This window comes from Dendrobium catenatum, unplaced genomic scaffold (genome assembly GCF_001605985.2).
Source record: "Dendrobium catenatum unplaced genomic scaffold, ASM160598v2 fragScaff_scaffold_798, whole genome shotgun sequence".
Lineage (NCBI taxonomy): Eukaryota > Viridiplantae > Streptophyta > Magnoliopsida > Asparagales > Orchidaceae > Dendrobium > Dendrobium catenatum.
Genome location: NW_021319260.1, coordinates 335,534 through 355,125, shown reverse-complemented (window position 1 = coordinate 355,125; position 19,592 = coordinate 335,534). Strand labels below are relative to the sequence as shown.

The following is a 19,592-nucleotide window of genomic DNA, read 5'->3' as shown; positions in this document are numbered from 1 at the left end:
TATTGAATGAAATGGTTTCATTTGATTTATTAGGATAAATAATGACCACACTCTACACGTGTTTGCCTACATTATCGAAAGAGTCAAGTTTGATTTCATGTTGGAAATGTATTATATCAACATCAAGGTTATTTCTATAGCTCATACGCTTATATGGTCTCTAATCTATTATTTTGCAATAGTGATTGTATGTGAAATCGCTTGAGTAAAAAAAAATTGAACTCTTAAACATTGATCGAGGTGTTTTTTGATGTAATTGTTAGAATTTTATTAAAATTTTAGAAGTTAAGCGTGCTCATATGCCTTGGGGTGAGTAACTCCTGGGGAGTTACACCAATGAGACAAAATTATGAGGCATTTAGGTCAATGTGGACAATACCTCGATAGTTAAGAGTTTGTGTTGTCACAAAATAGTATTAAATAATTACACAAGCTGGAAGATGAGAACTACATGTCATACAAGATAAAGTGTTATGTCATAGGAGCCACCACTTTAATCATATATGAGACAAAGTGCTACATGATGGGAGCCACCACTTGAACTTATAGAGGTCACATTTAGATTTCTCCTTGTGAATAATTTTGAGATAAAGAATATGTCAATAACTTTAGTTGGGGATATTGTGAAACCCACTAAGTAAAAATAATTAGTTATACTCTTAAATATCTATGCACATTTTAATGTAATTGTTGAAATTTTATTAAGAAACTCCAAAGTTAAGTATACTCATGCAGGAGCAATCATGAGATAGATGACATTCTGGGCAGTTATACCAATGAGATAAAATCACGAGAAATTAGGCCAAAGAGGGTAATATTAATACAGAAAAATCTCCCATAATCGACAAAATTTCTGGCAAATTTCTAACGTATTACTTCGAAATATTTCCGACATATTTCCAAACAGATTTTTCAGCGGATTGTTTTCCGGAGGACTTTCTGACGAATTTTACTATTCTCTGAAAATACCATTTATTTGTAATTTAATTAACAAATAATTTATAGTTTATTTTAATTAATTATTACTTTAATAATTATTTATTAATTATTTATTAATTTAATAACATAATTTATATAATTGTTACCTAAATAACTTATTTTGATTATCAATTTAAATAATAAATTTAATAATTAGTTTTAATTGTAATATTCTGTAAGTTTTAACAAAAATAAAAAAAATTATCATTTAAAACAATTTTGCAGGTATGGCGTGGTGGTCGGCCTAGCACGCGAGAAATGGGAAGTGCTGGGTTCGAATCTCGTAGGGCGCAACTATGAGGGCCCGTTGGGCACGAACGGGAAGGTTGCAGATGCAAGATGGCCCGCTGGGATGGCTACGCGGGCCCGCTGCACGTGAGCAGGCACGGGATTGATGACTCACTTGCACAGCTATTTGGGCCTGCTGGGCGCCACCCGCTGGTCGCAAGTGGGTGTAGGATGACCCGCTAGGCGCAAACAGGCGCGGGAGGGCGCGAGATGGATAATTTTCGAAATCTGCCAAAAAATTCATAATTTTCTGTCGGAAATACACGACTTTCATGTATTATATCTTGATAGTTAAGAGTTTGGATTACCACATAGTGGAGTGTATGTGTTCTAGTAAATGATGCCCTTGGTTTTTAAAAAAATGTCCCAAAATTGCAAGAGGTTACATGCAGTACTTAAGAGACAAACTATTTTTAGATTCTTTTTTTCAATAACCTATATTCTTAGGAACTTTATATAATTATTTTTCTTAACATAGTTCAATTATTTTGATCCTAATGGATTTGATTACAATGTGTTAAAAGAAATGTATACAAAATTCTTATAATAATATTCTATTAGTATGATATTATTGAATTCTCTGTTACTACTAGTATAACAATGTATTTGATTTACCTCCTACTCAAAATGAGTTAAAATTTTTTGGAGATTCATCTGTTGATGTATAGATGCTTCATAGAAAAACTTGTAATTATTCTCAACATAGTTAGTTCTAAGAAAATTTTTGAGTGAATATTAATCAATAATTCTTGCATTTTATTATTATTATAGAAATTTTGTTGCAGTTATAAAATATGAGATCTTATTTATTTATCCTTTGAATGCCTATTTATTCATGTCTTAATATAAAGTTTGATTGGTCTTTATAATAAAGTTGATATAAGAATTATAAAGAGCTCTTAATTTTTCTATAATACTGTTTAAGATTTTTTTTAGAAAACTAAGCGCTTCAGATGTCCTTACAGTATATGACATCTCCAAATTTTATCATTGGACAACTTGTAATAAAAGTTAATATATTCTTTTAATGTAAATAAGGTTTATGTATTTTCTAAGACTTATGTCTTATGAGGTTTATGATGAATAAAATGTGCATACCTTCTAGGGCTTATATCTTTTAAGATTTTAAAATAAAATGCATGTACCTTCTAAGATTATGCCTTTTAAGTTTTTTTTATAAGTAAAATGCATGTACCTTCTAAGGTTTATATCTTTTAAAATTTATAGATGGTGGAGAACTTGGAACTTTTTTGGCTTCTGCCTTCTAAAAACTTTTGATGAGATAAAAATGTGTACCTTCAAAGGCTTAATCTACTACAGGAAAATCACCGAATACCGGCAGAATGTTTAGTGGTACAATACTAGCAAAATTTCTAGCTGTACAATGCCATCGGAAACGAAGAAATCCCTAGAAAAGTCACAAATTATGTAGGGTAAATCCATCGGTAATAAGTGATTTTCTTAAGTTTTTTTTTTTTTTTTATGGTGAATAATGTGTATTTTTAGGCTTATGCCTTATGATATCTTAAGGAAAAAAATATTCACATTCTAAGGCTTAAAACTTTTGATATTTTGAGAAATAATTTGTACCTTCTAAGACTTATGTCTTCTAAGATTTTTAAATGAGTTTGGACTCTATCAATCACCAGATACATGGTGTCTTTCTATCAAGGACCTTTTATCTATTATTTTCTCATTAAGTTTCATTGTATATAAGTTTTAGGGGTTTAGAGTGAAGACCCTTTTGTCACGTACTCTTAAGGGATCTTCCTAGTAAGTACCTTATCTAACACAAGTTTCCATCAAAGCTTCCTTACTAGTGCCTTCATAGAAGCATTTCCCATATATGGTGCCAAATAATTGTGCATTGGACAATTCATGGTAGTATAGTTGAATATATTCATGGTAGTATAGGAAAAGAGAGTGTATCATCTTAGCATTATATGGAGCTCCTAAACAAATATGATAATATAACTTAATATAAGATTTATATGTGATATAAGTAAACAATGGTTGGATGATATGGTCGAGCAATGAAAGTCCGGATAGGACTACTAAATAATAATGAATATGCATCATTGGTTCAACAATGGTGGTTACCAGGGGTGATTGTCGACATCAAACATCAAGGGAAGCCCTATTATTTTTCGAACCTATAAACTTTTATCAATTTTAAGTCAAGGTTCAAGTGAAAAATGAGTGTATATTTGTAGTGTTTAGGCATAATTCTTTCATAATTTTAGCTAAAATCTTTATTTATAACATTAATACTTATTTCTAAATTTTAATCAAAATTTTTTGACCATATTATTATCAATAGAATGAATAGATTTATTCACATTTAAAAATTGTTATTTATTCATCTTTTAAATATTATTAATAAAATTTTATCACATCATCAAACAATTTTTTGCTTATATATATATATAAAAAAATGATAGCATAATATTTTGATTAAATTTTTATTTAAAATAAATATAAAAGTTTTAAATTTATTTTATTGTAAGAATAATAAAGTAATAATATTTTAAATCATACCTTTTTATTTCTTTGGTTTTATTTCTTAAATTTTATATTTTGACTCTATATATAGACATGATGTTAAAATTATGTGAAGTTATGGGGATAAAATTTTAAAGGGATTTTTTAAATTATTTTGTAATTATTTTGCTTCTAATGGTCTAAGTAAAATATGATATTTAATATATGTGACAATGACGGACAAAAAATGAACAAAATAAAAAAATTCAAGTTTGGGATTGATTCGGTTAATTTTAATGTTGTGTTTGGATTAAAATTTTGACTCAATTAAATTTTTAGCTATTTTTAAGGTTTAGGGGTGCAAATGAGTCAAGCCAACTCGCAAGCGAGTTCGAGCTCATGAGTCAAGCTTATAGAGTTTCAAACTCAACCTCGAGTAAAATTTCGAGTTCGTTAGATTGTCTAGCTCATGTTCGAATAGATTCAAGTTTGGGATTGATTCGGTTAATTTTAATGTTGTGTTCGGATTAAAAATTTGACTCATGCAATTAATTTTTTAGCTATAATTTAGGTTTAGGGGTGCAAATGAGTCAAGCCAACTCGCAAGCGAGTTCGAGCTCATGAGTCAAGCTTATAGAGTTTCAAACTCAACCTCGAGTAAAATTTTGAGTTCGTTAGATTGTCTAGCTCATGTTCGAACGGTGGAAGGCTTGACTCGATTACTCGTCGAGCGGCTCAAATGTGAAATAGCGGGGGCGGGCCTTGAACGAGGAAGACTGAAGGCAGAATGACGTGGGATGAACCAGAAGTGAAAGCATGTGTTACGTTCGACCTGCAGAAGCGCATGGGAATCATGTGCGAACAACAGATCGACCAACATCTGCGTGCGAATCACGAAATTGAGAAGCTGGTCGAGCTCATTTTCACTGGCAAGTCGAGCTCTATGATAAATTAGTCAATTTTAGGTCGAACATAATTGAGTCGTATTAATTTCAGATCAGTCAAAAACCCGATTACAAATTCAGATTGACATCCTAAAATACCATAAAGTAATTTAAAAAACAAATTATTATAATCCTTAATAAAATACCTTAATTTTGTCATTAATGATGGAGCTGTAGATAGTTTGTTATACGTAAGGTCGATTTGGAAGTCAGGCTAAATTTTTTGAGTGGGAGCCACTCAAGCCGGCCTTCAGACTTGTCCAATCACCACAAATCTGGCACGTGCCAAGCAACATCAAATCAAACTGTAAGTTTTAAAATTCAGGGCCATTTTTAGAACAATCATACTGTATTTTGCTAATGAATTTATACAAATTATATTTATTTCTACTCATCATAAATTATATTAACATATATGAATATTTTTTTTTAATTTCATATAGAGCATGTAAATATTAATATTAATAGTATACATGAATTCTTTAAATTTCAATTTTTAATTTTTTATAAATTGTTTAACATTGTTATTATATTAGAATTTATACTTATTTAATGTTTGGTTAAGTTTAAATACATAAATGAGAATTCTAAGGCTTATAACTATTTATTTGACTTTCTTTTGTTTATCTTTGAGGCACAATGTTGTCTAATATAAAGCTTCTTGACCTTAATTATGCATTTAAATGGAAAGAATGGGCATCCTAAAAACCTAAGGATTAAGAAAATTTCCCTTATAAAATTTTGAAAATAGTTTTTTAAAAAATATCAAAGTCCTAGCTATGATAATATGACATAATTCAAAATAGATAGATATTTTCTCTCTCTCTCTCTCTCTCTCTCTCTCTCTCTCTCTCTCTCTCTCTCTCTCTCTCACGCACACACACATACAAACACACATGCACACAAAAACATTTTTGCTATGGCTAGGACTTGGCTATTGTTTTCCTCATTTTACCTAGCATTGGCACATCATCTTCTACTCCTACCCTCTTTATAATGGGTTTATATCATCATCCCTTACTCTAAATCTAATCATTTATCTTAAGTCAATGGAACTTACTCTTCATATATATATATATATACTTCAATATTTTCAAATATAGAGCCTTTATATATCATCAAATAAACAATAATTAACAATATTGACATTCTTTCTTTTGCTTCACAAGATAAAAATCAAAAGAGTTATACATAACAGTCATGGTCTAGCTCTCTTTCCACCTAATCATATTTAGTCACCTTGAATGTCAAAATAATTAGACTATAAAATAAACATACCTAATCTGGGTCCCAATTGATATAAGAAATCTCTACTCAAATTGAGTCTTATCCTTCCTGAAAATAACACGCATATATAAAGTATGGGTGAGCAATACTTACTTTGTAGTTTACTCGAAATATACTACATAATTCAATATACATACATAAAATAACTTGTGCACCAGTATAATATTGTATGAATAGTAAAACATATTTATAGTAAACTAATGTGATGTTTAAGTTTCTTCTAACTTTTAAATTTGTGTCAGTATAGAACTTGTGTCCCAACACAAGGCCATGTTAGAAACAACAGCATAAGCATTTATTCAAACATGATGTCAGAAATGAAAAAAAAATGGGAAAAATAATATTTTATATTTTATTTTAAATATTTCACACTTTTTTCCTTCATCTCCTTATATCTTAACTTCCACTTATACCTCAACATGTTCATATTTCTCCTTCGCCTCTTAGATTTTCACTTGTTTATATTTCCCCTTTGTCCATTATACCTCCACTTACACTTATGTATCTACTTGTTCATATCACAACTATTCAAGTGTATCAAATGCATAGATGGATAATCATATATAAGCATAAGCCCTTATATCTCCACTTGAATGGACATAAGACATTCACCACCAACCACTTTCTCTTTCTTCCTCCCCCCAAGCCCCTTCGCACACATATTTGATATATGAGAAAAGAAATATCAATGCTTTCAATATGTATAAATAATATCTAACTTATTAGAACAAATATAAAATGCACAAAAAGTATTAATTATAAATACAAGTATTTTCTTTTTTTTTCCCTTTTAACATATTTTCAAATATATGAGCATAGAAATATCAGTACTTTTAGCATGTTTAAATAATATTTAAAATATCACATAAATATACAAAAGGTCATATATATGGCATAATAGTATGGTTTATGAAGATAAACTTCTAGACACATTTCAAAAGTGAAAAATTATAAAACCATTCATATGTAACATTCACAATAATATTTCATAAAATACCTAAAATAATTTCTATTAATGCCAGTATACTTATTAAAATACCTAAAATATCATATAATAAAAAATATCAAATTAAAATTTAATTTATACATACTTTTATGACAAAAATATTTCATTCTATAAGATACTAAAAGTTACAGTATGAAAAGTTTTCCAATCTTCGTAGATCTAAGTTTCTGCAAAATTTGACTAGATAAAAAACCAAATTTCATACAAGAGACAAAATTAAAATCTAAAGTGGGATGATGGTAGCCTATCTTGAGCTGACAATATTCTCATTTAGCCTGATAGACGAAATCAACTCCAATACCTCTTAATCCAACCTTCTCTCTCTTCTTCCTTTTTTTCTTTCTCTTCTCCTATTCTCTGGCCAAAGGAACAAAATAAGATGAGGAATAGATTTTTAAAGTGAATTTAAATATTTATATAAAATTTCATTCCTAAAACTAAGATACCAAAGCTTCAATGCCATAGTGGCCCTAAGGGCCAAATTATCATCTTAAAATTTGAGAAATGAGCATCGCAGTGCTGACACGGTAGCATTATAGCACCCCCAAGAGATGTTTTTAACTTATCTAATTCTTAAAAATAGTGAGATAAGCACCACAATACCACATGATAGCATTATGGTGTCACAAAAGGAAAATATAGCATTGCAACACCGATAAGACACCACCATAGTGCTCCTAAAGGACACTTCCAGCTTATCAAATTTTTCTCCCAAATTCAATAAAAATATAATAATTTATAGAAACTTAATAAATGCCACATAAATATGTAAATCTTACCAAATCTTAATTAGTTCAATATATGTAGTTTAATTATTATACAACTAGTCATTATATCCTCCCCTTCTTAGAATAATATTATCCTTAACATTCACTACTAGCTAGTGATAAAAATAGGTGTAGTTTGAGCTTTCTCATCTCAACATCCTCCTCTAATATGGCCTCTTTATCTGGCATTTTCTTCCACTTAAATTTAATCATAGGAATTTGCTTTCTCCTTAATAGTCTCACATCATAAACAAATATACAATTAATTTATTTTCTACAAGTCAATTCTAGTCATACTTAACTTCATTCTCAGAAATTTTGTGCTCGAGATCAGTAACCCACTTTCTTAGCACAGAAACATAGAATAAATCATGCACATCAAACATATAATTTGGCAACACTAACCTATAAGCAAAATTTTCAACTCTATTGATCACCTCGAATGGTCCAGTGTATCTCAAACTCACCTTTCCTTTTCTATTGAATCATCAACTCACACCATCCATAGGGATAACCTTTAAATGCAAAATTTCTCATCTAAAATTCACTTTACCAATACTTCATATCAAAATAAATTAATTTTATATATTGTGCTGCTCTAGATCTATCCTTAATTAATCTAATATTCTCAGTGGCGTCATCCACTAAGTCAAGACCCATCAATCTTCTCTCACCCACCTTTATCCAAGATAAATGTGCCATGCATCTCCTATCATATAATTCCTCATATGATACCATACTAATACTTTATTGAAAGTTTTTATTATGACCAAACTCAACCAAAGGGAAGTAATCCTCCCAACTTCCTTCAAAATCAAATACATGCAATCTTAATAAATCCTCAAACACTTGAATGGTCCTCTCAATTGGACCATTAGTCTATAGGTATAAAGCTCTATTGAAATTCAATTTAGTCTCCAAAAACTCTTGAATACCTATCCATAATCTAGAAGTGAACCTACCATCATGATCAGAAGTAATAATATTTAGTTTTTATTGCAGTCTGATAGTCTCACGTACATACAGTTGTGCCAACTTTTTAACTATATTTATCTGATTCAAGTAAGAAAATGTGCTAACTTTATCTGCTAATCAATCAAAACCCATATTGCATCATTACCCTACCTAGACCTCGAGAATCCCATACCAAAATCTGTTGTGATATCTTTCCATTTCTACTCAGGAATAAGCAAGGTTGCAATAAAACACTAGGTTTCTAATTCTCTTCCTTTACCATTTGATTAGTTTCACATCTCAAAATAAATTCTTCCACCTCACACTTCAACCCAGGCTACAAAAATATTAATTTAAATCATGATACATCTTAATACTCCCTGAGTTAATTATGTATCCAAAAGAGTAAAACTCATGCAATATCTCTATTCTCAAACCAACACTAGCAAGAACTCATATAAGTCAATACACCATGATCATACAGTTACAGGAAGCTCTCCTTCCAAATTGATTTTGGTCAAATAATCCTACATACTCATCCTATAATTTATGATCCTCCTTATTCCTCTCATACAAGGAAGGTTGAATAATCATCTATGAAAGAACATTTATATCTTTGTCAAATAGATACACAACTTCCATCACTATTTTCTCCACTTCTCAAATCAAAGCCTCCTTAAATTTAATCATATAAGTCTCCATGTTAGTAGATTATATACTTAAATCATCAGTTACCACATTAGCCTTACCAGATTAATACATAATATTGAGATCATAATCATTAATCAGCTTCAACAACCTCCTTTATCTCAAGTTCAACTCTTTTTGAGTAAATATGTACTTCAAAATCTTATAATCTATATAGATTTTACATCTCACTCCATAGAAATAATATCTCTAATTTTTCAAAGTAATTACAATCACTAGCAACTCCAGTCATGAGTAGGATGATTCTTCTCATCTAGCTTTAACTACCTAGAAGCATATGCAATGGCCTTTCCCATGCTACTGGAATACACAACCCAATCCTCTAAGAGAAGACCGGCGGTTTTTCCGCCAAATGGCACCGAATAAATACTTGAAGACCTACAACACCAATTCAAATAATCAGAAATGGTGTCAAAACTAAGCAATCTTTAAGATCTGAAAACTAGCCTTACACTTTGATGTCTAATCAAAATGCATCATTCATTGAGTCAATCTTGTTAAAGGAATCGCAACTAATTAATAGAAAACCTTTGACAAACTTCCCAACCTACTACTAAGAAAACTAAGATCCCCTAACACTGTAGTTAGTCTTAGCTAATCAACTATTGCTTACACATTTTGAGGATCAATATATATCCTATCATTACCAATTACATGGCCTAAAAATACTACAAATTTTAGCCAAAATTTGCACTTTGAAAACATAGCATGTAACTTGTATTACCTCTAATTTAAACCTCAAATTAGTTGTATGACCATCCTTAATTCCTAAATATATGAATATATCATCAATAAAAAGGTCAGAAGGATTGTAGTCAGCGGGTGATAGTGGTCTGAAATTTCGTAGTCTGACAATAGAAGTTTGAAGGAATGTAGTCTAGCAACTGAGGCTAATTAAAAGAACCATAGTCTAGTGATGAAGGTTGAAAAGATCATAATCTAGCGATAGAGGTCAGAAGGACCGTAGTCGACAGACAACATAGGTCAAAATAATCATAGTTAGTGGGTGACAATGGTTGAAAAGACTATAGTCTGGCGAAATAGGTTGAAAGGATCTAGTCTAGTGACCGAGGTCAGAAGGATCATAGTCTAGCAATGAAACTTGAAAAGATCGTAGGCTACCTATGGAGATCAGAAGTACCGTAGTCGGCGAGCGACAGAGGTTGAAAGAACTGTAGTCGACGGGTGACAATGGTTGAAAAGACCATAATCTCGTGATGGAGGTAGAAAGGACCATAGTTTAGCAACCAAGGTCAGAAGGACCGTAGTATGACGATGAAGGTTGGAAGCTTTATAACTCAAATTTTTAAAAATTGTATTTTTACCTGCAATAGTTAAGAAGTTATTCTGGAGCCATTATAAGCCCAAATCATAAATTGTCTTCTCCATAACATTTCTTTTATTATGTTTTAGTTTCCCTGATATTTTTATAACTTTTGGGCACTGACAAAATTTCTTAAGAAATTGACATCTAACTATACAAGTGAGGGTTTTAGGACCATCAGGTGTCCATTTTATAATATAATTTCACCTAAATTTTTAAATAAAATAAGATATTTTATGTATATTTTTTTTATTTTTGGAATCACTAAAAGATATTCATGATATTTTTTGCTCGTTTATTTTAAAAAAGACATCAATTTTTTCCTACTCAAAAATTTATTTTGACATCTAAAAATAGTGCTTCAGTTCAATTAAAGCTTCAAAATAATCTTTTACACAATCTGTGATAATTTGATTATGTTTGAAAATTATGAATTTTTACTAGTAGTATTCTTGTTGTCTACTGTTGGGACATTTTGACAATTTTTTATTTCAGTCCAATTATATTTTAATTAATAAATACAATGAAAAATATGTTGGAAGTGTTGTGATGTGATGCATGTGCCAGTGGACAGCTGATATGGGATTTTGTTACGCCAGTGCCAATGGGCGGCCGAGGTGGGATTCTACTACACTGGTGACAGTAGGTGACTAAAGTAGGATTCTGTTATGCTGGCTTCAGTGGGCAGCCATGATGGGATTATGTTATGCTCGTGAGATTCTATTACCCAAGTGTTGTTATGCCGGAGTCAATAAGCTACCGAGGTGAAATTCTGTCATGAAGTGTTTGTTTATAATTCAGTTAATTTCAGTATTTATTTAATTATAATGAATTTTAGCATATAATATTTAGCATAGTGTTCTCAGCTCTTTTGGTTTTGGTTTGTTATTTCTATTTTAGACTACAATAGTCTACTAAGTCGTGTTAGTTCATTCTTATTTTGTCTTTTATTTTTAGACTTGGAGAAGGGTAAGGAGCAAGCTAAGTAGTTATGATAGCAGGCTTTGATCTGTGTTGTAGGTATGTTTTATTAGTTTAGATTTTTGTAGTCTTGGCATTTTTTTTATTGTGCTCCATGTTGTCAAGCACTATTGTATATATATTTTAGATTATATATGTTTTGGAAGATATATAGAAAAATTATGTTGAGATTTAGTAGTCTTCCGTCTAATATGGTATTCAATAGTGACTCTATGTAGTATATAAATTAGAAGTTTTGTTTCAGTACTTCTCCAACTAGATCTTGGGGTCAATCTTATCACAATTAGATAATGTATGACATGTCTGATATCGAGTTATATCAGGGTCGAATTGTGACAAGAAGGATCATAGTTGGTAGGAGATAGTGGTAAGAAAGATCATTATCTGGTGATAGAGGTCAGAAAGATCATTGTTGGAGAGCAACAGTGGTCAGAAAGATCATTTTCTGGAAATGAAGGTCGAAAGGATAACAGTCGGTGGGAAACAGAGGTCGAAAAGATTGTTGTCAAGAGATGTAGGTTGGAAGGACAATAATCGTCATTAGATGAAGGTTAGAAAGATTTTTATCTGGTGATGGATGTTAGATAGACCATAGTCAATAGGTTATAGAGATCGGAAAGATGGTAGTCTGGCAAAAGAGGTCAGAAGGACCGTAATCTGGCGACGGGAGGTCGGAAGGACCGTGTCTTTGAGCGATAGTGGTAAAAAAGATCGTTATCTGGAGATGGAGGTCAAAAGGATCATAGCCGGTGGGCAACAGTTATCAGAAAGACCATTGTATGGTAATGGAGGTCAAAAAACCATAGTTAGCAGGCGACGGAGGTTAGAAATATAATAATCTCACGACGAAGGTTAGAAGGATTGTAAACTGGTGATGGAAGTCGGAAGGACCATAATTGACAATCAACAGTGGTCAAAAAGATAATTGTCTAGAGACTGAGGTTGAAAGAACCGTAGTCGGCGAGCGATAGTGGTAAGAAAGACTGTTGTCTGGCGATGGAGATCAGAAGGAATCGTAGTCTATAGGTGATGGAGGTAGAAATGATCATTGTCAGATGATGGAGGTCGAACGGACTATAGTCAACTGGCGATAGAGGTCTGAAATAATGTAGTCCGCTGATGGAGGATGGAAGGATCGTAGTTGACAGGCAATATTGGTCAAAAATACCATTATCTAGCGATGGAGATCAAATGGACAGTAGTCTGCAGGCTACAATGGTCAAGAAGATTATTGTTTGACGATAGAGGTCGGAAGGACTATAATCTAGCGATGGAGGTCTGAAAAACCATAGTCAGCGGGTGACAGTCGTCTTCATCATTCATGTGCTATCTTGAGTGAGAGATGTTGATCGATGAGACATAAGTGACAAAGGAATCTCGAAATGAGGATGTTTAATGAAATCCTTCACCACTTTATCACAAGGTGTGTAATAATTTTGTTAACTCTATTAAAGAAGTGTTATTTTAAATAAATATTAAAATTTATATGTTAACTATATAAATGATAAAAGTTTAAGCATGGTGTATATAAATCCCCATAAATATTAGATTGAAATTCGGTTGAAAATGTCACGACCCCAGACGATCCAATTTTCGTCCCGACGAATCATACAGCCAAAACTGATTTTCTGCACAACCTGTACCGATCGTCCCGGACGATCCAACTTCGTCCCGGACGAACCTGGAGCAAAAACTGATATTACAGAAAATGAATAAAAAAATTAACTCATTAATAAACTATCAAGAGTTAAATTTGATAAATAAATAAATTAATTTTGTCACTTAAGTCACATTATTTTATAAAATAATCAAAATATACTAAAATCATTACAATTCAACAGTCTAACCACAATTAAAAATCTTTTTTTTTTTATAAAATTGGGGCAGAAGCCCATATCATTGATCTAAAGAGAAATTTACAGTAAGTAAAAAAATCAAAACAAAAGCAGGCACCAAATTGTAGCAAGAACCAAACAGCCAAGGTTGGAGAACAACCAAAACAAGATAACAATAAAAGAAAGGGGGAGATAAAGAGAAACCAAGGACTCGGGATGCATAGCAGCAATAAAGCCCAAGCAGCAAAATCATCTAAAAAGATGCAAGGGATCCCCTGGTTGCCAAATCTGACCGTCCGAGGGGAAGTATAGATAAACTAGCATTCATTATCATCCTTCAAAAAGATCTCTGGCTGCCAAAAAGACCCTCCAGAGACCCAAAAACACCATCCATTATTCCATATTTTGAAAGATGACAAAGTAATCGTAGGAAACCCCACACTGTCCCATAGGAATTAAATAACCAGTTGCTGAAAAACATGGGAATTTTTCCATTTTGAGATTTTGTAAAAAACAACCTTCTTGATTTTGGCAATAATGGTAGCATGGCAGTTAATTTGATAGCTAAACAATCTATCATTTCTGGCTCTCCAAATGTAATAAGTGATCGCACACATCATCAAGTACTATAAATTTTTCTAGCTCTTATCCGTAACCCATTCATCAATACAGCTAAAATCTTCCAGGAGTGTAGGGCGGAGCAGCATATAGCCAATACGAGTGATCAAGTTCTTAAGAATAACATATGTATAATCACATTCAAATAAAAAGTGATTTTGGTTTTCCAAGTCATGGTAACAAAATACACATTTGGTAGCATCACCCTAAAAATCAATGCATCAGCTATTTTCAAACCATTTTTGAATGCTAACCAGGTAAAGCCCGAGAAATGTAAAGCATGCCTCTTGTGCAAAACAAATTTGTGACAACTCACAGTGGAGTGATCTCTATAGTATTATATTTTGAAATTATTAAAACTAGGCTTTTCAGAATCAAACCAAAGGTAGGTCACACCAGAGTTTACCATAGGCATAGTAGTTATGATGGGAATGATTGGCCCACACAGAATAAAAGGAAGGCATCAATTTCCATTACTGATCAGGCAGCTAATAGGAAACTTAAAGTAAGTTAAAAGAGAGCTCTCCCTATGAACATTCCCAAGTTTATTAGCAATAGAAGAACCGGAGCACGAGGAGTCCCATAGTAAGGAAAGCTTGTTATTGCAAAGACTTTAAAATTTAAATTATATTTTATATTCTCAACCACAACACAAAAATTTCTCCAATAAACAGAACAACGACAGATCATGGGGTTCCAAAAGGAGATATATTTATCCCTCCACCAATGGAAAAAAAGGCTATCAAAGTTATAGAATCTCCAAATAGTGGAGCAGCCAAAAGCATGAGAGAGCAGATGAATGGCCGAAATACCAAGCCCACCAAATTCTTTTGGTTTACAAGTTTCTTTCCAAGATATCATATACAACTTTCTTTTGGAGATGTCACCAAAGTATAAGAATCTGGAGCAAATTCTATTGATGGTTTAGCAGCAAGATTTGGGTATAATAGCCCCTCTAATCCAATAGGCTAAAAAGTTACATATTGTGAATTAGATGAATTGCATCCTTCCAGCAAAAGAGAGGATTTTTGCTTTCCAACCTTCATGGTAACTTTGAATTTTTTGTAGCAAAGACTAGAAGTCATTAAGTTTGAGTCTCCTATGGAAGATAGGAATACCAAGATATTTGATAGGAGAGCTAGAAATAGGAATGTTAAGGATACTGGATATGCAATGATCATTCAAAACATTTCTAGAAAATAGGATAGTGTTTTTTTCACTGTTGTCTTGCAAGCTCTAAATATAAGCAAAATGGCAAAGTAATTCCTTGAGGACCTCAGCATTTTTAATGGAAGCCTTACCAAACACCAGCAAATCATCAGTGTAAAGGAGGTGAGAAATGGAGGTATTACTTACAATGATTCCTTGAAAAGTGTTGGTGGTAGCAACCTCCTCAAAGCAAGAAGAAAGACTATCCATAACAATGATGAAAAGATAAAGAGAAAGAGGGCAACCCCTATCTAAGGCCATAAGTCGATTTGAAGTAACCTTCCAGAGCTCCATTAATGCATATGGAGAAATAGACATTAGTAATACACCCTTTGATCCATGAAATGAATTTTGTAGGAAAGCCTTTGGCAAGAAGGCAGTTAAGTAAGTATTCTTTGGATATAGTATCAAAGGCCATATGTATGTCAAAGTTGGTACAAAAGTACTTATCTCTAGCTTTTAGATTAAAATCTCCAAAAGTTTAGCTGCCAAAAGGATGTTATCAGAGATGACTCTATCTATGATAAAGTTGGATTGGCTAGGATGTATGATGAAAGGCATGACCACTTTCATTCTGTTAGCCAAGATCTTAGCAATAATTTTATAGAACAAGTTACAAAGGGAAACCGACCTATAATTTGATAAATTTGCAGCATGAGAACGTTTAGGGATCAGTGTAATGGTCATAGCTTTCACATCTTTAGCACTACAGCAAAATCACCTATTACCGGCAGCTTTTTTCAGCGGAAAGTGATCATTTTCCAGTGGTTTTAAAATTTACTGGTGATTTTTTTATGGGAAAATTTTTGCTGGTAAAACACAGTAGGAAAAAATTTTCAGCGGCCTTTTCTGGCGGTAAAAAATTATGGAAGCTATCTGGCGCTCTTTGGGCACCGGAACATAAAAAAAATTCAAAAATTATTATGCCTGGCTACCCGACCGCTCAATCTGCCTGCTAACCACTGGCCGGATGCCTTCACGTGGTCAGTTGCTTGGCTACCCAACAACCTTGCCCACCCGCCCGGATGCCTTCCTGCACCGCCCGCTCTCTTCCTGCTGAGATGCCCGACTACCCGCAAATTAATTAAATTAAAGTATTATCATTAAAATTTAATTAAAACAAATTATTAACTTCATAATTTATTAAAATACTATTAAAATTACTAATCAATGAAAATAAAATTTTAAAATAAATTAAAATTTAAATAATAATTTTAAATTTAAATCTTTTTAATTAAGAAAATAGTTAACTTAAATTGGTTAATATAAAATTTATTTTTTTGTTAAATCATTTAAATAGTTAAATTTTTAATCATTTTATTTAAATTATTTAAAAGCTACCAAAAACCTAGAAAAGTCGCCGAAAAATTACGCAGGAAATAAACCGCTGGAAACATCGACTGAAAAAGCTGTCTCATTGTTTTCCATCGGAACACTGCCGGAAAGCAGTCGAAAAATTGACCGTCAGAAAGCCTCCGAAAAATTCCGCCGGTAATGGGTGATTTTCCTGTAGTGTAGGTAAAGAACCAGAATAGAAAAAAGAGGAAACAACTTCACATAGTTTCTTTCCAATAGTGTTCCAAGTGGACTTATAAAATTCAAAAGTGTATCCATCAGGTCCAGAGGCTGAGGAGTTGGGTGAAGAAAAGACCACATCTTTGATTTCTTTCACTGTTGCTTCAGCAGTTAAACTGGATATGAGATGATGAGGGATGGTGTTACCAACAGGAGAATTCTAACTGTTAGAATTTGGCTAATATGGGGTGTTGTAAAGCTTTTGAAAGTGGCTAACAGTAGCATTGTTGATATCATTGGAATTTGTAAGAACTCCCTCAGTCGTGGTAATAGATTTTATAAGACTATGATTATGTCGAACATTGATTCTAGAGTAAAGAAATTTTAAATCATCTTATTCACAAGACAACCATTTAGCTTTAGCTCTTTGTGAAATCCAATCAGTCCAATCAGAGTTTCTTTCTAACAATTTGTGATTATTGATTTTTAAAGCCAAGTTTAGTCCAGGATTCGTGGGGGAAGCCTGAATTTGTTCCAATATGAGATGTTGAGCATTGGAAAGGTCTTCAATTTCTTTCTTGGGAGAGTTAGTGGATGCCCAATATTTGGTTTTAATACTGTTTTTGGGTATCTTGAGTTTCTGGTAGAATGGGCAAATTGGACTTCTAAGTGAGGGTAGAGAGCAATCAGAGATGAGCTAGTCCCAGAAACCAGCTTTGGAAAACCATTAATTCTTATAAAGAAATCTATGTTTTTGCTGGATGTTTGCATCATTTTGCAAAATGATGGGTGAGTGATTAGAGATTTGCGAATATCCAACTCTAGAAAACGAGTTGGGATAAGAATCTAACCAAGCATCATAGTACGGGCGACGATAGATCAAATAGCCGACTAAGGAGAGCGACCATTCAGGAGAACCATCGTCAAATTGAGCTTTTGTAAAGTTAGCAGTGGCATTTTCGGTCGGGAAGTGAGCAAGGGGAGATGTGAGATCGTTGGAAGCTTGGGAAGCGATGAGAATTTTCCAAACGAGGGGGGAACTAGCAGCGGTGAGTGGAGGAACAGAAACAAAAGCTAGAGGGGGAAAGTGTGAGAAAGAGGAGGAGGATAACATCCTGGAGGAGATCCTCCTCGGAGGAGAAGAAGGGGCGGCCAGAAGAGCGCAATTAGAAACCCTATCTCAGGAGCTCGCATGAAGCCCAAATAAAAAAAAAAATCTAAATTAAATTGAATATCCTCATAACCTCCTAAAAATTAATAACTTTTCTCTTTTTTTTTTTTGTTATGTTTTATTTATTTTTATTTATGATTACAATGATGTGACTCAATTTGTACTCGTTTTCTCGTTTTGACGAAAGATTGCTACAGGGACCACACCACCACCGGACTCCATTGGTTTACCGCCGCAGTGGGAGGTGACCATATCGCTACCCTAATTCACTTTACGCAGTTTATCCGGCTTTCCTCGGGTATAAAAAGGCTCCTCCGCATACCCTCGTCGGAGATTTCAGTTCGGCTTCTACTGTCTCTTCTCGCCGGAGATATCTTTCTCTGAGCGCAATCTCTCTCCACGAAATAGATCCTCAACCCTCGATCGTCCGATGGAGAGGGAGAAGGAAACAGCAACGCGGCGATTTCGCAGATTCCGGCATATCGGACGGCTTCTCCGCTTCCTTGAGCTCGCCGGTGCCCTTGTCGTGCTCTCCTACTCCTACAACTACGTTCCGTCAATCGCGAGGAATTCCGGTGTGTTCCTCCGCCGCTCCGCAGTTGTTCTTATTAGCCCTACCTTTGTATTTCTCCTTGGAAACGCCATTGTCGTCGTCCTCTTCGCTAAATCCGGCCAAATCGCCTCATCATCGGAATCCTGCTCCGCTCTCTCCGCCGTGGACGGATCTGATGAAATATCCTCTAATCTATCGTACCCAACGCCGCCGCATTTGGGGGAGGCGGAGGAGGTGGTGTACGAGGACAAGGAGGTATGCGTGGAGATTCGTGCTTCCCCGCGGAGCCGGTCGGAGGAATTGGAGAAGATAAGGGAGGAGCCGAAGATGCTACTCTTGGAAACGGAGGTAAGTAGTGGCGAGGCGAAGTTGTCTTCGTCGCCACTGCTGAAGCTGCCGCAAGTGAAGGCAGTTGCGGCGCAAGATAGAGTGGATGCGGAGGCAGAGGAGGATGCCGAGCAGTTTCGGCGCACGGTGGAGGAGTTCATCGCAAAGCAGCAGCGGTTTCAGAGACAGGAGTCGCTCTCCGTTATCTCGTACTCCGCGGGATTACCAGAACCTGTTGCTGTGTAAATATAAAAGAGAAGAAATAATATGTTTTTTAAAATGAAATTCTTAAGGGTTTTTTTTTTTTTTTTAATTTGTTCTCTATTCTGAAAGAGCTTATTTTCTATGCTTCCGAGCTGAGGTCCTTTTAAATTTATTTAAAACATTATTTGGTATTTATTTTGTAACTTAATTAAAATTAGAATAATATTAGATATTTTATTTAAGTGCAATTTTTCAAAAGATTATTTATATTTTTAAGCGTCAAATAAAGTTAGTTATAATGATAGAAAGAATTGGTCCAATTTTTGAAATTAAATATCCCATGCAAAAAATATATATTTTGATAATTTATTTTTTTAGAAAAAAAATTAATTATTTATTAAATCTACTTCTTTTCTCTCTTTCAGTAAAAAATATTATTATT

At 33.4% G+C, this 19,592-nt stretch overlaps 1 protein-coding gene across 1 annotated transcript; it reads left to right on the top strand.

Annotated features, from left to right (window-relative positions):
* Positions 1–1,317: 1,317 nt before the first annotated feature.
* LOC110114430 lies at positions 1,318–19,226 on the top strand. The gene is made up of 2 exons (XM_020847308.2): positions 1,318–1,426; positions 18,375–19,226. Exons 1-2 carry the CDS (start codon positions 1,318–1,320, stop codon positions 19,190–19,192), a joined length of 927 nt encoding a protein of 308 aa, XP_020702967.2. The 3' UTR covers positions 19,193–19,226.
* The last annotated feature ends 366 nt before the right edge of the window (positions 19,227–19,592 follow it).

Coding starts and splice junctions, on each gene's coding strand:
- LOC110114430 (XM_020847308.2), top strand. CDS start 1,318: ATGGCCCGCTGGGATGGCTACGCGGGCCCGCTGCACGTGAGCAGGCAC. Junction 1,427..18,374: donor GCGCCACCCGCTGGTCGCAA/GTGGGTGTAGGA, acceptor GGGTATAAAAAG/GCTCCTCCGCATACCCTCGT.